At 39.6% G+C, this 18,279-nt stretch overlaps 4 protein-coding genes across 5 annotated transcripts; 3 read left to right on the top strand and 1 right to left on the bottom strand.

Annotated features, from left to right (window-relative positions):
* Window positions 1-1,012: 1,012 nt before the first annotated feature.
* On the top strand, window positions 1,013-2,275 carry ppp1r27b (protein phosphatase 1, regulatory subunit 27b). Its single transcript, XM_068589296.1, has 3 exons — window positions 1,013-1,247; window positions 1,366-1,516; window positions 1,687-2,275. Exons 1-3 carry the CDS (start codon window positions 1,025-1,027, stop codon window positions 1,808-1,810), a joined length of 498 nt encoding a protein of 165 aa, XP_068445397.1. The 5' UTR covers window positions 1,013-1,024; the 3' UTR covers window positions 1,811-2,275.
* A 502-nt stretch (window positions 2,276-2,777) lies between these two features.
* anapc11 (APC11 anaphase promoting complex subunit 11 homolog (yeast)) lies at window positions 2,778-3,953 on the bottom strand. The gene is made up of 2 exons (XM_068589245.1): window positions 3,656-3,953; window positions 2,778-3,243 (listed from the first exon to the last, which is right to left on the bottom strand). The coding sequence occupies exons 1-2, from the start codon at window positions 3,762-3,764 to the stop codon at window positions 3,098-3,100; spliced, it is 255 nt and encodes an 84-aa protein (XP_068445346.1). The 5' UTR covers window positions 3,765-3,953; the 3' UTR covers window positions 2,778-3,097.
* Window positions 3,954-4,801: 848 nt separating this feature from the next.
* On the top strand, window positions 4,802-7,898 carry LOC137793037 (THO complex subunit 4-like). Of its 2 annotated transcripts, none has more exons than XM_068588947.1 (6): window positions 4,802-5,110; window positions 5,762-5,914; window positions 6,002-6,149; window positions 6,240-6,306; window positions 7,059-7,251; window positions 7,333-7,898. In XM_068588947.1, exons 1-6 carry the CDS (start codon window positions 4,916-4,918, stop codon window positions 7,345-7,347), a joined length of 771 nt encoding a protein of 256 aa, XP_068445048.1. In that variant the 5' UTR covers window positions 4,802-4,915; the 3' UTR covers window positions 7,348-7,898. The 2 variants fall into 2 exon arrangements, with proteins under 2 accessions (XP_068445048.1, XP_068445049.1); XM_068588948.1 differs by lacking the exon at window positions 4,802-5,110 and adding an exon at window positions 5,383-5,525.
* Window positions 7,899-8,591: 693 nt separating this feature from the next.
* LOC137793159 (rho GDP-dissociation inhibitor 1-like) lies at window positions 8,592-17,892 on the top strand. Its single transcript, XM_068589157.1, has 6 exons — window positions 8,592-8,690; window positions 12,796-12,984; window positions 13,123-13,206; window positions 14,332-14,408; window positions 14,780-14,843; window positions 15,997-17,892. The coding sequence occupies exons 2-6, from the start codon at window positions 12,798-12,800 to the stop codon at window positions 16,194-16,196; spliced, it is 612 nt and encodes a 203-aa protein (XP_068445258.1). The 5' UTR covers window positions 8,592-8,690; window positions 12,796-12,797; the 3' UTR covers window positions 16,197-17,892.
* The last annotated feature ends 387 nt before the right edge of the window (window positions 17,893-18,279 follow it).

Here is an 18,279-nt window from a genome sequence, read left to right as displayed (position 1 = left end):
GTACTACATTCAGTCGAACATTTTCTTTATTGTTTTCGCTTGACCATAAATGCTGTGTCAAAAGGCCACACAAGCAGAGTGTATTTTTTTTAACTTGTTAAAAATGTAAAACATCTAAGTGCACCCAGTGTCCTCAATCTAAAGTATTTCAGTACATATTGTTGTGGCAATCAGGCTAAAGCTAACAATTATTTTACAGTTAAGTTGTAAATCAGTTTTTTCTCAATTCATTAGTCCTATAAAATGTAAAAATAAAAAAAAGAAATCACCATTAGTCTTATTGCAAAAATGCAATGTAAGCTAAACATTTGCCTGAGAAGCCTGAACCTGAAAATATTTGGCATTTGTGTTTTACTTACATTTTTTATTTCATTACTCATTTCCCACAGTAAGAAATATGATGTAATTTGGAAATGACCCATTCATGTCTCTCACATCAGTGATTAAGATAGAATATGATTATACTAATGGGAGCCTTTCAGTGCAGTAAATGGTCAACAGCCTACACGTGGCACTTCAGAGCTGGCACCTAAACACTCTTGCACCAAAACACTTTTATCCTGTCTGGTGTTTACGAGGAGCTTCTTGCTCGTCTCCCTTGTGTCACTGCTATCCTTAAGTGGGAAGCATCTGGGTGTGTGGGGGTGACAACAGAGGTAACTAGCTGTCATGTCTGGAAATGCAAGTTGTATCAGTTGATTGTGACATGCTTGTAGGAGGTGTCTGACCGGAGGGCTACTCATCTTCCAAATCTCGCCACTGGATCTGTGTGGCGTTGCGACTTAAAATAGCCCAGCAGAGAGTATAAAGAGACCCACACAGGGAGGCTTGTTGATACACAGGGAGACACCGGACGGCAAGTGACCCACTCTGAGAAGCACTGCTTGATCTTTTTACAGAAGTGTGATTAAGCTCTTTCAGAAGATCTTAAAGACCGGTCAGACTTAAAATTTGTAAGGGTGTTGCTGGATTTAAGAATTCTTTTTTTTAGCAAGGTCAAAGGTAAATTTAACTTCTAATCAGGATGAAATTCTGCAAGTGCCCCGTGTCCCAGACTATTGGAAACAAGGCCCAGGACTGTGGCGTCCAAGTCGGCTGCAAGAGTTCTGCTTCGCTGAAGCCACTCCGCAGTGTGCACTTCCCCAATGATATTGTTTTCCTGGACTATATACGACACGGGGAGCTGGAAAGGATTGGACTTTTCATACGTGCCAGAAGAGTCAACCTAGAAACCATCTACCACTCCGGTGAGAACCCATGAAACATTTACACCACCCTGATCTAATAAATGTTGGTGTAGTTTTAAACCACAAAATGATTCGATGCTGAACTGATGGATTAGTTTTTATTGCCCCCTCATTGCAGGCATGGCCGCAATCCACGAGGCCGTCCTGTCTGGGAACCTGGAGTGTGTGAAGCTGCTGGTCAACCACGGGGCTGATGTCCACCAGAGGGACGAGGAGGGATGGACCCCACTGCACATGGCCTGCAGCGACGGCTTCCCACACATTGCACGGTCAGTATATACAGTAGTCTTTATATATCCATATACAGGGTGTGTGTGTGTGTGTGTGTGTGTGTGTGTGTGTGTGTATGTATGTATGTATGTGTGTACGTGTGTGTGTGTGTGCGATGTTCCGCCTATGCCCTCGGCATAGTAAGCAGGTTGTATTGTGTTTCTTACAGCTACCTTCTCAAGCTGGGTGCCGACCCTAAACTGGAGAACGACTGTGGGGACAAACCGTCTGACCTCATTGACCTGGACAACAAGGAGCTGCTGGAGCTCTTTGGGCTGACTATTAATGGCTGAGAACATGTTACTTTTCAAGCCACAAACTTATCTGGAACCTAGTGACCAGTCAATCGACTGTTCTGAGAGGATGGACAGAAAAGGCCACGTCAGTTCAGCAACCTGATTTTGTGAGCTGCCTCCGCTCTGGAGGTCAAAGACTGTGGATGTCTGCTGCAAAGAGGACTGCTGGAGCTTATCAGCTGCCTCCTGACCGGAGTAAAACGTTTGCTGGTAGGGGCTTCCCCCTCAACTCCAGCAATGCAGATGTACTGTGTCATGTGTTTATGTACTGCAATGAAGTGAATGAATCGTTTGATTTGATTAGGATGTTACTGGAATTGTGGCTTCTGAATCTTATGAAACTATTTCACTATCAGCTATGGGAGCTAAGAGAAGCCTGTGATAACTGTTACAATTAATTGTTGTGTTTTATGTTTGCCTTCTGATCACTTAACTTTATTCATCAGTTGTTTGTACAGTTCATGACTTTTTCTATTTAAAAATAAAGATGACTGCCATTTAATACTCACTGGAGTGGTAGCCAAGAAAGATTCTGATCAAGCACTACCTTCCCAGCACCCAGCAGCAGACAATGACTAACTGATGAACATTGTGGAGCATTTGGCAGCTAAAAAAGCTGTTTTTTGTTATTTCAGTTGGAGACCAAAACATAGCGGAGAGTAAATATTGGGCTAGTCATCAGGGGGCCCGAATGAATGTTAATGTGGTTCTGCATCTGCCCAATGGGTAAATAAATAGATAACTGTTTGCTATCAATGTTGTGTTTTCAGCTTGCTCCACTGCCCCCAAGTGGCCCAAAGAATTCATGAATTTTAGCTTTAATAAAGACACTAAAGTTAGTCTTGACATACATAACTAAATATTGCATATAATGATATAAAATCTTCAATTCTATTTTAAATGAACTCATACAAACTACTTGAAAGAGCATATTGACACCTATTACTGGAATCACAAAATCTGGTTAATCTCATCAAAGGGGATTAAAGTCAGAATCAATCGGCAGTATACTGACATTCAGGTGGCTTAAAAGCCGCTGCCAGAGGCCTTTGAGGCAATCAACCATAGTGATGAAACAGTCGCTAAGCAAGAGGTATACAGTGCATGTGAAATAGGTTTTATTCTATTTAATCACAGACTAAATCTGTCAACAGAATACAACAGGTTCCAAAGGTCCTTTGCGTTACATCAGATGAGGAATATAAAAGCAGTTATGTACACTTTATATAAAATGAAATCCAAGAATAGGCCTCTGTGAGATTCTCTCTCTAAGTCTTTGCAGGCTCATTCTTTGAACTTCCACTCCTGTCGGCACATGGGGCATTGCTGCTGGACCTGCTGCGAGTTCAGCCATTTCAAGATGCAATGCATGTGGAAACAGTGGGAGCACTGACCCCAGACCAGCGGGCAGTCATCCCCGGGCACTTTACCTGTAAAATAAGTTGAATATTGCTAATCAGTTACAAAAGTAAGAAAAGAATGTTAACCATCACTCATAATTGAATACACTGCATATTATGCCTGCCTTCGTTACTGCATCATTATTATAACTATGACAGCTCAATATATTAGCTGTAAGATAACAAAAACAAAACACGGATCTTTAGATGAATGGATTGAAATTTACATATTTTTTTGCACCGCATAACTTTACATGATCTTATTTATGTTCATGCTACATGGTTAATGGAAAAGCCTCATTTATATGCACATATTAACTAATGTTAACTGCTCGAGTTGCCGTTGCAGGAAGTTCTCGACGTTTCAAAAAGCAGAAGCCTAGAAAAGATCTATTAATGCCAGACACGTAGAGCACAACATCGCGCTAGCTTGGCTACTCACAGTCTGGGCAGCAGCCATTGAAAGGCATCCTGCAGATCCCACAGTTTTCATCATTCGCCACCCACAACCAAGAGGCCACTCCGTTCCACTGTCGGATCTTTACCTTCATCCTGAGTGTCTGACAACAGCAGAAACACTCAATGACACGCTAGCTAGCTGTGCAGCGATATAAGCCAACGTACTAGTCAGCGTCCAATGTCTCCTTCAGATATCCGTAGATATGTGAGATTTGTTTATTTGCAGTCTATGAGTCATGTTATGCCAAGTTTGATGCTAGTCAACAACATGCAGCTAGTACTTTAAGAACCCGGGCGAATTGTCTTTTTCTTCTGTTGAAATTCCAGCCGGCTGGGAACGTGGAGGTCTGACACTGCCCCCCACGGTCAATTAAGGTAGCGCGTATTAATGAATGAGATAACGAGGTTGTTTTTTTTCGTCAAGAAAACAGTCTTAAAAGAAGACACGTGTGTTACGTGTCAAATTATATTATCCTGGTAATTCTTTCGTTTAATTCGCGGGGAGTGTTTTAACAGGAGTTACATTTCCCTGAACACATATCGTCCGATAGAAAACTGCAAGACACTCAACTACGAAGATAATTTCAAACCGCTTAAGCCAACACATTGTCAAGTTTTTTTTAATGGGCAGATATTGTTGCAATCACCTGTATGGTCCTTTATCATATGCATAATCCTCCAATATATCAGTTTTTTTTTTATTTCCTATTCTTTTTTTTCTCTTGAATAGTTTCTTCTGTTCAGAATATCGGTCTCACTCTCTGTCAATTATAAAGTATTAACACAAAACAACTATATAAAGTTGTGAAAAAATATTGATATATTTAGGATAACACCAAGTGTAGTACAGTTCAGTTCATTGATACAATATTTAAATTCACATTTACAAGCTCAAGTAAGAAAAGAAAAAAAGGAAACGTTAAAATATAACTTCAGTCAAATTGCTTCTCTACAACCCCTACTGCTTTTATCACAACAAGTTTGTATTGTATCGTTTTTCATGTAGCCTATGGTAAAAGATTCAGATTCACCAAACTTGTAGCACATTTGTCAATAAAGTTTTTGAGAGGAAAAAGGGGGAAAAGGCGGGACTTCTAGTGTGTCGTCACTTCCGCTGAGTATTTACGCATGTTCCGTTAGCAGTAAGACCGCGCCACCAGAGGAAGCAGCCGATAAACAACCGCGTCTCCTAACCGAAAGTTCTTTGTTCGTCTTCGCATCAGCTCAACGCTTAGCCACCACCATGGCCGATAAGATGAGTATGTCCCTGGACGACATCATCAAGCTCAACAAGAAAGGAGGCGGCGGCCGCGGAGGACGGTCGTCCGGCGGGCAGGGCGGAAGCCCAGGTCGGGCCGGCGGCTCGTCGAGGCCGGTGCGGAGTCGACAGAATAACTTTAACCGCGAGAGAACCAACAGATCCGCGCCGTACACCCGGGTAAGACAGAGACGCCGTTAAAATGGAGCGACCAGCAGACACGAAAGAGGCGCATGGATTCATAATGTGTTTTTAATGCGATTTTTGTTTTTATTTTTTGGTCATGGCTTTTAGACTGGTAGCAGTTTAGCTTCTATGAAGAAGCGGGATAGCCTACATTACTAACGTTAGTTTACTACTTCAAATACGTTAGCCGTTTCCCAGGTGATGTACGCTGCATCTGACGTGCCTAAGTTAGTTTTTAAACTTCAGCTTTGTTCGAAAACAATGGGTTGATCAAGTCGTTTTCAGTAAAACATGTCCCCCATGTGGGAATTGCGGCGGATGGAGCTTTGCGCAACATGGCTGCTTTGTGTCTGAGGTTGTGCCCTAAATGTTGGCCTTTATAATGTCATGTGAGGAGGATCAGCCACTGGTAGCCATTTCTTTACCAAAAAATTTCCAGCATTAAAAAAAATGTATTTTAAATTGAGTTGGTATGTGTTCTTCATTTAGACCACGTAATTAATTGCGTATCCTGAGACCTCCTAACTATTGTATCACCATTGAAATACGCTCAATTATCAGCTAGCCCTACGTCTGTTAAAATGTGTGATTTAATTACATACTCAACAAATCTTGTTTTCGCATCTAATTTTTTTCTTTTCTCAGCCCAGAGAGTTGCCAGACAAATGGCAGCATGACATGTTTGAGGACAATGCTGGTGGGCACAGACAAAGTGCAGCACCGGTGAGAAGTGTGGAAAATAATGGCAAGCTGCTGGTTTCCAATCTGGAATTTGGTGTCTCTGACTTGGATATTAAGGTAATTGTATTAAAAACCCTATGCGATCCACTCTGTGGGCATCAGCATGTTGTGAACATGCCTGATGTTTCTACTTTTGGTCCCTAGGAATTGTTTGCGGAGTTTGGGACATTACAGAAAGCATCTGTGCATTACGACCGATCTGGTCGCAGTAAAGGAACTGCAGATGTCCACTTTGAAACTAAGGCAGAAGCACTCAAAGCCATGAAGCACTATAACGGAGTCCCACTTGATGGTGAGGATTCTTTTCTTATTCTACCATAGCATTATTGTAATATTGTTACTTGTTCAGAAGTGCTCATGGAAAAAAGCTTTTTTCTTAAAGGCCGCCCTATGAAAATCCAGCAAGTGACTTCAGAGGTGGAAGCTGATTATAGATCTACCACACAAAGGTAAGTCATGTGAGAAGGGACCATATCCCTTATTGGTATGATGGCAGGAGAACAGGATCTAAGTCTTCTCAAAGAACTGGTCGAAGGAAGTTGGCCATAGAGGATCATTAGGAGATGCTCGTGTGTGTTAATTAGCACACTAGCAGGGAGGATGTGATCCACTTTTGTCACTGTACACATCCTGACAATTGTTTGAAAGCGGATGTGAGGTCCATCAATGAAAGTTATTAAATGGGTCAAGTGACTTTAAAATAGTACTTGTGAGCCACAAATCTCCACCAATAAATCCAAGGAAAAAAAAAGTTTATATATCTATAAATAGATATAGAGAGAGTTGGGTATTAAGCAGCAATTGACCTATACTAACCTTTAGTTGACGGCATTGATAATACTGGCTAAGGTTAGTACACATTATTTGCTGTTAAATGTTAGACTACATATGCAAGTGCGGTGGTGGAAGGAAAAAAAGAAGTCTCTCTCTGTCTCTCAAAAATTACATTCCATCGCTAGATGGATGTGTTATACAATGCATGTTAACTTTATTTGTTAAGGAAGCATGGTAAATGCCTTTTCCACTATGGCTGCAGGTGATAGCGATACCCAAGTCTATAGCTTTCCAAGTGGATTTCATTGTTACTAACAGGCATGATGTACATTAGGATATTGTGTGAGTGATTTGATGCTATTGGATTGTTTTTACTATAAATATCTGGTTGTATCTAAATTTTAAAAAATGTCTGCTCTCTTTGCAGTTCAAACAGGGGGTTTGACCGCAGCAGACTTGGACAGCCTAAGTTTGAAAGGAGTGAGCGGGGTGACAGGGGGGAGAGGGGTGAAAGAAGGCAAGGTGGTGGAGGCTTCAGAGGTCGTGGACGAGGGGGTGGAAACAGACCCCAACTTTCGGCAGAGGAGCTGGATGCCCAGTTGGATGCTTACAATGCCAAGGTGTGTACTTTACTTCCATTAAATAATTATTCTATATTGACAATACTGTGTATTTTATTGCATTTCTCTTTTAATTTCCAGATGGACACCAGTTAAATGCGCTGAAAGGATGATGCTTCTGTCCCCCACATCCCTTTTTTTGTTTTGTTTAATCGCAATTGGATATGATCGGACTTTATTAAATTTTTCATTGCGTTTTTAAAAAAAACATTTTATTGTATGGACCATTATATTCTGTTTGTTTTAATGTTTCTTTGTATTTTTTTCTTAGCCATGCTTCAGTTGTGGATTTTTTTTTCTTCTCCTGGGCCAACAGCTCTTGTGCTTTTTTTTTTAATTTTATTTTTTTAAATGTGTGGACAATTGCTGTAAACCTGCAACATGACTTTTTTTTTTTCTTTTCTCAATTCACAAACATGATTCAGTGATTTGACAGACTAATGTTAAACATGTTAATGTAACACAGTTCTGTCATTTGGTACTGTATAATTGACATATGAACATATTTCTAAGGGTTTTGTACATAAATAATTATATGGAATCGTCTTTCTGGTGTTTTATTTGCAGAGTTCTCTTCTTGTGACAAAGTTGAGTTGCTCTTTACTGTGACAGTTTCGGCCTTTTTTATATAAAAAACAAAAACAAAGGAGTTGTCTTTTATTTCTGAATACATCTCTGTGACTTTAGCTATTCGGATATCTTACTGATGTCAGATTTTGAGCAAGACAGTGTTGCTGAATTTAGCCACATGGGGGAATTATTCGATAATGGTAAATTATGCTAGTGGAGATCAGTCATGTAATTTTGTGGCACCGCTACTTTGACCACACATTTCCCCTTGCGGATTAATAAAGTATAGATTTATCGATCTTTTAACTTATAATAATAATAATGCTTATAATTACTGTACACCAATTGGCTTAAGTAGATTTTAATTTGTGAAAAGGTTTTTGTTACCACCAAAATTTATATTATTCAAACTGAATTTGTTAAGCTGATGCCATTACTTATTCTTATTGGCCAATCTTAAGGATCCTTAAGTCAAAGTGACTAAGAATAAAACTAAGACCCAGATTTATAGAAGCTGTCAAATTTGTCAATGAGTGCCTCCTGCCAACAATGGGAAACATCCATAGAGTCGAATAAAGTTAAATATAATCATCAGTTTTTTAGTTGATTGGTTATTGGTAACACAGATGGTCTAATAATGTACTCAAATGAAAGTAGCATTCTACCGGCTCGTCACATGTATGCATTGAGTGACGTAATTCCACCTTTTGGAAGGTTCCAAAAGGTTCCGGAACGTGTTGCGCGCGCAGCGCACTGGGCGGCGCCGCTGTTGTTCCCTTGTTCGCCATACTTGCTCTGGAGCGCAGAGTAACGGACGCACTGTAGCGCCACTGCAAAGGCACCTGAAATAACAACTGCATTACATAAAGGTAAGTCGCGGCCGTTTGAAGGACAACTAATAATGACACGTCTAGTGTAATCCCAACAGTCGCACATTGCTGAAGCCATTTCAAAATTGCCCCTGTTCTCCGTTAACCTGGTGATAACTTGTTCGGCTAATGTTAGCTAGCCTGAATTCTTCCCAATTGTTCCCAGCGAACCAGCTAGCCACTTGTCTCTCTCTCTCCTCAGTCCCACCCTGTATCAGAGTGTCGGGGCTAAGAAAAGTTGAGCCACAATAGCGGGTACAAATCTATTTAAACACTCGCGCGAGTTAACTCTACTGCAGCTGGCAGTGTGCTGTCAGTAGCGGTGTTTTAGCCGGTTTTATGAGAAGATGGCGAAAAGAAAAGCGGAGATGGACAGTGCTAGCTAACATCGCCACTGTCATGACACACAAGGTAGCGTTTACCACTATTGTAGCTGCGGTTAGCTTCTTTATCGCGGTCTTGACTTGACACACCTATGGTGGAGATTTCTATGTAGTAGTAATATTGCATATTTCTTAAGTGCTGTGATATATAACATTGAGTCAGTACAACTTAAGTAATACAAAAGCACAAAGGGAAAACATGTTCTTTGTTTACATCTCTTCTATGTAAGTCTGTATTATTTGTCATGTACTCATTGTTTCAGGACAGCAGGAGACTGCACAGGTAGTGATGTGGCCCTGCAGCTTGTTCTTGTTTATTAATAATAATATATATGTAATAATACTGTTATAGATGTATTCACTCAGAGTGACCAATAGTTTAATGTCAGCAGTTACATAATGCATTCACTCTGACGCCCCACCCCAGCCAGCACCTCTTCAGTCTATAAAAACAGCCCTGATCAAAATTTTGCCTCTTGCGGATCTCAAATTTAGTTATGCAAAGCACCGGAGTGTATTTTGAGTTCAAAGGAATGCTCAGTAAAAAATTGACTGAACTACTTTAGTTCAATGTTTTGTTTGATGACCCATCATCCTCTACTGGGTCTATGCAATAGTTCCCATAAAAGTTGTATCAAAAGGTAACAGGATACATGCCTAAACTAAACCTTATTATGTTATTTAAAAGAAACTTTATCTTGTTTTAATGGTGATTTTGTTCATAGAACATCGTTGTCCCTTCAGCTGCCAGGATTTGTGTATATAGTAATGGAATGGTACGAAAGAGCAAAGGAAGTTTTTTTGCACCCTGCTCAGGCACGTTTATGTTACTGCAGACTAAAGCCAGAGTTCATTCCTTTAACGCTTTCTCTGACGGCTGCTAGTTTGGGCAGGTCAGAGGATAGACTTGGAAAGAGGTATGTTCAGATATTCTCAGTTCAAATCAGCAGGAGGAATCTGTATGGTGATAAATACCACTGCCTTTACAGATGTTTACACAAGCATTGTAAATTTAAGTTATGATTACTGTAGATATAAAATACCTGGCAGCTGTTTCTGCTTCCTCATTCCAAATTCACAATGTCCAAGAATAATAAAGACCAGTGTGTAATTTAGGGGAATCTAAATCTTACTCTATGTACAAGCACAGCACGTGCAACTGCCTAAAGGCTTTTCTTCTTTTTCTGCTTTCTGAGACAAAGAAGCCAGGAGGACAGAGGACAGACAAATGTTTTTAATTCTTCATAAACTTAATTCGGAAGTGTTTGTTATTTTATTAACATGTTATATTAGTTTCCAGTGATATATTAATGACTTTATATAGAAATGTTAAACAATATTTATATATATTTTAATTGTAAATTCCAATCCTGTTCTGAATTTATGTTTGAATATTATTTTTATGTTTTTAAAAGCAACTTAGTAATGTGGAAAAGTATTGATCAGTTTCTAGCTAGTGTAGTTCTCATCACACTTGGAAAGGGAGGGTTGAGCAGAGGGGTTAGTTGGTTGCAATCTGCAACAAACTACTAGATAGCACAACTACATTTTACACACTGGTCCTTTAAAGCGTTATTACTGGCTTAATGCTATTTGGGGACGATGAAGATGAAAATTTTTCAGAAAGTAGAAGGGAAAAAAATCACCATGCCATAATTTTTGCTTGATTTATCCAATCAACACGTAAAACAGGACAAATGCTTACATTTGAGTGACTTCTTTGAGGAATGGACAATGAAAATAGTTGCACGTTAGAGCTTTAACTAACAATTAATTGTAATATCAAATAATCTGCACATTTGTTTCTCAATAAATTGTGTTTAGAAAATGGTTTGAAAGTAGGGATGCACCAATATTGGTCCAATATGGTTAAAAAAAACTAGATCGGGTATCAATAACAATGGGACTGACATTTAATTTAATTCGATATGTGTATATACAAGAATTCCTGTTTGAAGGAACTGTATTTACATTAGTATAGCAGCAAACAATTATTTGCTATGTAAAAATATAGTGATGAGATGTTTTCCTGAGCAGCTAGCTTACGGCTGCTGCTCTGCACTGCTCTCATATGGCTGTAACAGCTGATAATGAGTTTTGACGTACACACATACTGAATCTGGCTCAGTGCAGCGTTAGACACACATCACAGCAGAGAGAACAAAAACAGACAAAGTATGGCTACATTTTACTTGAGTAGTTGCTGATGAATGAAATAAAACCCTTACAAGTAAGAGAGGTAATACCAGCAATACCAGCAATTAATCAAAACGTTTGATGAACAAACAGAACAAATCTGCAGAAATGCAGTTTTTGACTGTTACTCATGCTCGTCCACTGCAGATAACATCAGCATTAAGAATAATAAAACCATGTCAATTATTTTATTTTATTAACGATCTCTTTTCTCGATAAGGAAACTGAAAAGGAGTATCAAATGTACCTCAAATGGGACAGAAATCATAATGATTAAATTATTTGCTCTGTATTATTAAATGGCCTTACTGTGAATGTCAGGTCTTTTTGGCATAAACAAAGCTCTTCCTGCTTTTCCCATTCATTGTTTCAGAAATAAAGAATAAACAAACATGTCTATTAACTGTCTTACTTAAGGAACAATTAGCGAAGCATTAATGTAACTTGTGTATTTTCCTTTTGAGTGTTACATTCTTGACATTAATTAATCTTAACAAAATGTTATTTTCCATGCAGAAAAAGCATCTGGCATTGGGCTGAATTTCTTCTTTTTTTCTTCTTCTTCTTAATTTAATCATAATTTATGGAAGTAAGAAAGATAAACATGGTTGGATTGGTTCATTTCTTTCTAAAACATCCCTGTAAGCTATTTTTTTCTCATACCAAAAGAACACAGCCCTTTTTTCGAGTGATAGCCAAATGTACTTTTTTGAAATGGGAAATGTAAGCCTAAAATGAATAAAGGATTTTTGAAAAAAAAGAAGTGAATTTTACATTTTATCAATTAAACTTTGTCATTATCGTAGTGGTTATCTACAAGAAACACCATTTAAATGTTAAGAAAATAAATGATTAGCTATTTGAGTTATGAGCAGCACTGTGCTAGAAAGAGACCCTGTGCGGTCGGCAGACCTTCGTCACTGCAATTACCCGGAGCAGCATGCATGTGCATAAATATAATTAGTGTCTGATTAAGTTAGTTGTTCCAGATGTTGCTATGCTGTTAGCCACGATACTGGCCAAGCAGGACTGTGCTGTTAACATTTACCAGCTCTCCTGCAAATTAGTTTTTTTCACTGGCCGATCAGGCAACTGTATGAGGCATTTCACTTGTCCGACCACATAGTTTACTTGCTCCTGCCAAGCGGTAATGTCCATCCCTGCTACTTGTGAGAGGCCATACCCTCCCTTGGAATGGTGCTGTATCATATGATGGCTAATGCCTTATTCATTTATCTCCTACTGGTGCTGATGTTATTTCAGACAAATGTGTTTAGATGATATCACTCAGCAAACAGAGTTACAGGTCATCAGCAGCAGCAGCAGCAGCCGCAGCATAAAGAGAAATGCTTCTGCAGCCGTCTCATCAGCACAACCTCTCACAGTCACACACCGAACAGCTGCAGATCAAGTAGACTAGACACTTTCTACAAGTATTCATCCTCCTTTGCATTATCATTATATTTTTCTCAACCCGACCTGCTTTTTTTTAACCCCTTCCCCCCCACCCCCCAACCTGTTTCCAGACATGGCTGAGGATGAGGTGACTCCAGAGCAGCTAACAGCCATTGCAGCTGAAAACGAAGAGCCAGAGCCGGTGAATTACAAGCCACCAGCCCAAAAGTCCATGAAAGAGATTCAGGAGCTGGATAAGGATGATGAGAGCCTGCGCAAATATAAGGAAGCTCTGCTTGGCTCTGGGGACTCTGAGGCTGGTAATTGTGTGTGCGTGCGTGTGAGGAGGGGGTCAGTTGGTTGGTGGTTGTTAGACAGTTAAAGAAGCAAAGCTGCATGAATCCCAGGGAGTATGTTTTTTTTTATTGAACCAACCTGTTTCTTTGATTCTATCTCAGACCCCCATGTTCCCAATGTCCAAGTGATCCGGATGTCTCTGATCTGTGAAACTGCCCCAAACCCCCTGGTGCTGGACCTGCAAGGTGAGTTCCTCTTTCAGAAATTACTTACTTGTTAAATTAAGTATTTGCCTTAAAGCTCGGATCAAATTATAACCTGACATTAGTGTCAGTGTAAACATTTAAACACATTACGTATGCTAAAACCAAATAATTGCTGCTCGCCAGCAGTAGTGCACTTTCCATCTGGTGCGTATAAATTCTTTGCGCTCAAATCGGGATGGACCCGTATCCAATTTAGAATACTAGTTTGCATGCAAACATTGTCATTAGAGGTGTGAAAACTCCTTGATGCTGATGTGCATCGATGCCGTGATGGAACACATTTGGGAGTTTGGTCTCATTTTTTCTCCATGCTGTCATTTACTGTCGCGCTTGTTTTTCTCCTCGCTCTTCTCTCTCCTTTCTTCTTCATTGGTGTTTCACCGAGGGCATAGGCGAAACATCGCACACACGCACACACACACACACACACACACACACACACACACACACACACGCACATACATAAGGACACATGGACACATGCACACAAACTCTGCGTGGAGCAGAGAGGCACAACTCTGCAGTTTGCTAACTTGTTTCTCTCGCTCCAATATTAGCTGATCTGTTTCAACAATGTTGGGCTGAACAAACGTGCATGCTGAAATTCTCCCATGGGGTTCTGTCGGGAGATGCAGGGACTTAAACCAAGTAAGAGTAGAAGAGCTACAAGTGAGAAAAGTCTGCTAACTGCTCGGCTAATTCATGCAGTGTAGAATGCCATACGCACTCATTTTTGTATATTACAACACACATGTACACTGCAGAAGGATTTAGGATTTGATTTTGTAATGTTTATGTTCTTAGGTGGGTTACACAAACTAATATTTTAAATGCAGCATTTTATAATATAGACAGTAGTCAGAACACTTTCTTAATAAAGGGATGTTGGTGATAAAACGTAATAACGTAAAACATAGCCATGTGCAGAAATATAGAAAATTCAGGATGTGATACATTAAGAAGCATCAAGAATAGTTGCGCATTTAAATCGTTGACAGCTGAATTGTAATCCTAATCCTAATCTTAAAGGCAGTTCAGAGTCACACCTCAAATAATCACTGTAGTAAGAAAATATTGACATTTTTCCCTTTTTTTGTGTAACAGGAGACCTGGAATCCTTTAAGAAGCAGGGGATTGTTCTGAAGGAGGGCGTTGAATACAAAATAAAGATCAGTTTTAAGGTGAGATCTGTGAAATGGCAATAAGAAAGGGATTTTAAGGTCTGATACAGACGTTTAAACTGTATCATACTAAATAGAAAAAAGATGTATAAAAAAATTGCAGCCTCTTGACATTATATTCATTGAGAATAGTCATAATATTCATTTAGTTTATATCCAGCTATGCTCATAGGACTTGTGTCTGGAGCAGGGCGCAGTAATACAAAAAAAGACACATGGTTAGATGCTAAAATGAATACTCTGCATTTTTTCTCCATCCTATGAGATGTATAAAGTTTTAGGGGTTTATCTGCCTAAAATCATATTTTTTTGTTTTTATCCCTGTGATTTCCCAAGCAGATGTTGTCTTTAACAATGTTTGTCTCCCGCAGGTGAACAAGGAGATTGTTTCGGGACTGAAGTATGTGCAGCAGACATTCAGGAAAGGAATTAAGAGTGAGTGATGAATTTCTGTTGACCTGTCCCACAAAAACATCAGCTCCACCTCTTAGAGACTCAACATTTATAAAGCTGTGCATCCTCTAATGTCTGGAATTTAGATAAAAGACTCATTTTTACTGTATATTTTTCACCCTCTGGTGAAATGCTTGAATTAACAGAAATAACAAATGTTTATTATCTATTGTCCAGCTTCAATTACCCCGATGATTAATGTCAGGCTAACTCAATTTCTCAAAGGCTGATCACATCAAAAGGCAACCCTTTTGATGTGAACACAGCATAACACCATCACCACTGCGAAGGTATAAGACATAAGAATGGCAAACTATTAGACAAGTTAAAAGCGTAAGTGTTGAGAAAATGTATTGGCTAATTTTAAGTGCGTTATCACCCCAATCAATCAGATTTATATTTATTTAAATGTGCCTGCTGGCAGTGGGCTTTCAGAATAAGTAGATACAAACAAGCCCAAAGAGTATCTAATTGATAAAAATTAATAGATACTTATGAGGTACAATATGTATCATAAATATCATACAGTATATGACACGGTCAATGCTCGACTGCGCCGTGTGGTGTTCAATCTACGGCTCCAGAAAATCTCGTAAATAAATTAGTCCTTGTCAGCTGAATCGATAGCGCTCGTATGATGTCATCATGATGTGAGAATGGATCTTGGCGATCTGGAAGAACTCTCTCCCTATAAAACTGATATAACTAATATCGCTCCTTCACCATTGATGAAGGTAGCTGCCTTTTTTGGTGAGAATGGCCAGCTTATCCAGTAAATTTCAGTTACAGTTCAAGGATTTAGATGTATGACTTTGCTAGTTATTCTAAACTTGCTTCGTGGAACCGAAAAGCCTTAGCAGCGTCATCTTATCCTGAAAACTCAGTAAGCCAGGTACAAGGAACGGGGCCCCTGTGTTTTAAGGCTTTATAGTGCTGACCACAAACCTCAACGTACCGTGTTAAACTAACAACCTTTTCTTTTTTGTCATTCCTTTCCACAAGAAAATAAAAATATTATATTATATTTAAATTCTGGAAGCCAAGGGTGCAAAACAAAAAATACAAATGAAGACAAGTGAAATAAAGCATTTGTGTGTGTAATCTCACCATAATGTCCATTCTCATCTGTTAACAGTTGATAAATCAGACTACATGGTGGGAAGCTATGGGCCTCGTCTCGCTGAATATGACTTCCTGACGGCAATGGAGGAAGCTCCTAAAGGCTTGATGGCCCGCGGCAACTACGAAATCAAATCCAAGTTTACTGACGACGACAAGCACGACCACCTGTCCTGGGAGTGGAACCTCAATATAAAGAAAGACTGGAAAGACTAAAAGAGGCCTTTGTGTTCGGGGGCTAGGAATTTTAAAAAATCCCCCAGTCCTGTACGTTACTAAGCCGCCGCCCCTCCATCTTCACCCTGTGTCCACCATTTCTGCCTTCTTTGGTTTTACTCTGTTGTGCATTTAATGTCTAAATTACTGCCGCGTTGTCTTAACACCCCGCCATCCTTCCCACCTCAGTCAGCATCCGTAGCAGCATCCATAGTCCCCCCACCCCACCACCACAGCTGTCCAAACAGTACCTCCCTTTTTGCCTGAACATTGCTTGCACACAAGCCACTTCCTCACTCCCTCTTCCCTCCCACTGAGCTGTTCCATGTAGCACCTTATTTCCTCACACCCAGCCCTGTTTTTTTATTTTCTTTATTATGGATTTTTGCTGCTTGAAGAGATTAACCCAGCCTTCCACCTCTCCAGAATGGTGTCTTCCTCTCTCCTCCTATGAAGTATGTGGAAAAGCAACTGTACAATCAACTTTTGTTTGCCTTTTTTTATATAATTGTATCAATGTTTGTGTAATGTGACTGTATTCATATATATATATATATATCAGCTGTTGTGTCCATAGCAGGCCCCACCACATCATACACCCCTCCTCCCTACAGCTTTCCTTTGCTTGCTGTCTTTTGATATAATTACCAATACCTGCCTTGTAAAAACAATTCATTCGAAGCTGCTCTACAGCACCTCTCGCGTCCATCAAAGTATTCACCCACTCCCCTTCAAATGGGGGCTGAGGTCAAAGTGAACAAGGAAGTTAGAAGTATAAAGCTAAAAAAAAGCTGAATTATGTAATGACTGTCTAAACCTGTTAACGTCTATTTAGCATGCCTCGTGAGTATAGGTGGTGCTTGCTATCAGGTAGTGTGTATATCAAGGGCTTACTCTCGCTACCAACCAATAACCACCTGTAGCCCTGTTGTAGTGGAGGATGTTTATACATATACTGAGATACAGGCAATGCAAAATAAAGTGACCTTGTGATTTGAGGAAACAAAATGTTACAAAACCCAGTTAGTCAGTATTGATGAATCTTGGCCCTCTTGTTCATTTTAGCCATGAGGCCTTAGTACAAACTATAATTGTGTAGAGGAAAACAAACATTTCTAATTGAGCGTTTTATTTTTGGTTCCTTTTTGCCTTAATGTACATCATTCCTCCAACAAAGCCCCCCTTCCCTCCCCACTCCCTTCGCTCATTCAGACCGCTTCATAATTCGTAGCCGCTGGTCGGAGAGCACAGGTGTTGAGTTGTACTACAGAAAGCAAAGGAGGAGGCTGAGCCAGGCTCTGTCTGCTGCTGGAGACCTCGGCAGTGTCCGGTCTCACCCACAGAGCGACACTGGTAGTGAAGACAGAAACCAACAACCCTTTTTACCTGGTGACCCTCAGAAAGAAAGCCGGTGAACCACGGGTCAGATGGCTACCTACAAAACATGCTCAATGTGTAATGAGAGAGGAGGGTTTTTCAACGCAACTGACCAGAAACATTTCATCGACATTAACTTGTACTGTACTAGAACATATGGATGTAAAAACTATTTTTGTTTCTTCTGATAAGTATGTATTCCCATTCCATACATTCCTTCACATTGTACAGTTTCTATTAAAACGCTGGCATGCTGGTGGGGTTGTATATTCTATCATTTGTGATTGCTCTTCTTGGTCAATAAAGAATTTTGCTCAAATTGGCTTCCAACACTGTTGTTTTGCAAATAAGTATATCTGCTTTTACTTTTTTTTCACTGCGTGTTGCTGTGCGAATGAAGAGACATTGCATTAAGTTTACTCATCTTGAGTACTACCGTCGGTGCAAAATCTTTGTTTCACTCTTTAACACTAGAAAGAAAAACATTTTAGTAATGCAATTCTTATTATCGGCTGACATACTTCTCAAAATGTTACCTCAGATAAGCCAACGTCAGCAAATAAATTGTCACGGCTTTGTAGAGCCGACATTATTTCTTATCACCAAACAAGTTATTTTCATAGTTCTACTGTATCATCTTAAAAAAAAACCATACTATTCTTTGGGGAAAATCAGACAATGTAGATTAATTTGTAAAAAGAAAAAA

The sequence above is a fragment of the Clinocottus analis genome, unplaced genomic scaffold, assembly GCF_023055335.1.
Source record: "Clinocottus analis isolate CAN_PGR_092001 unplaced genomic scaffold, fCliAna1.0.p SCAF_22, whole genome shotgun sequence".
Classification (NCBI taxonomy): Eukaryota; Metazoa; Chordata; class Actinopteri; order Perciformes; family Cottidae; genus Clinocottus; species Clinocottus analis.
The sequence above is the reverse complement of the archived record's forward strand: the minus strand, read 5'-3'. Positions and strand labels throughout refer to the sequence as shown.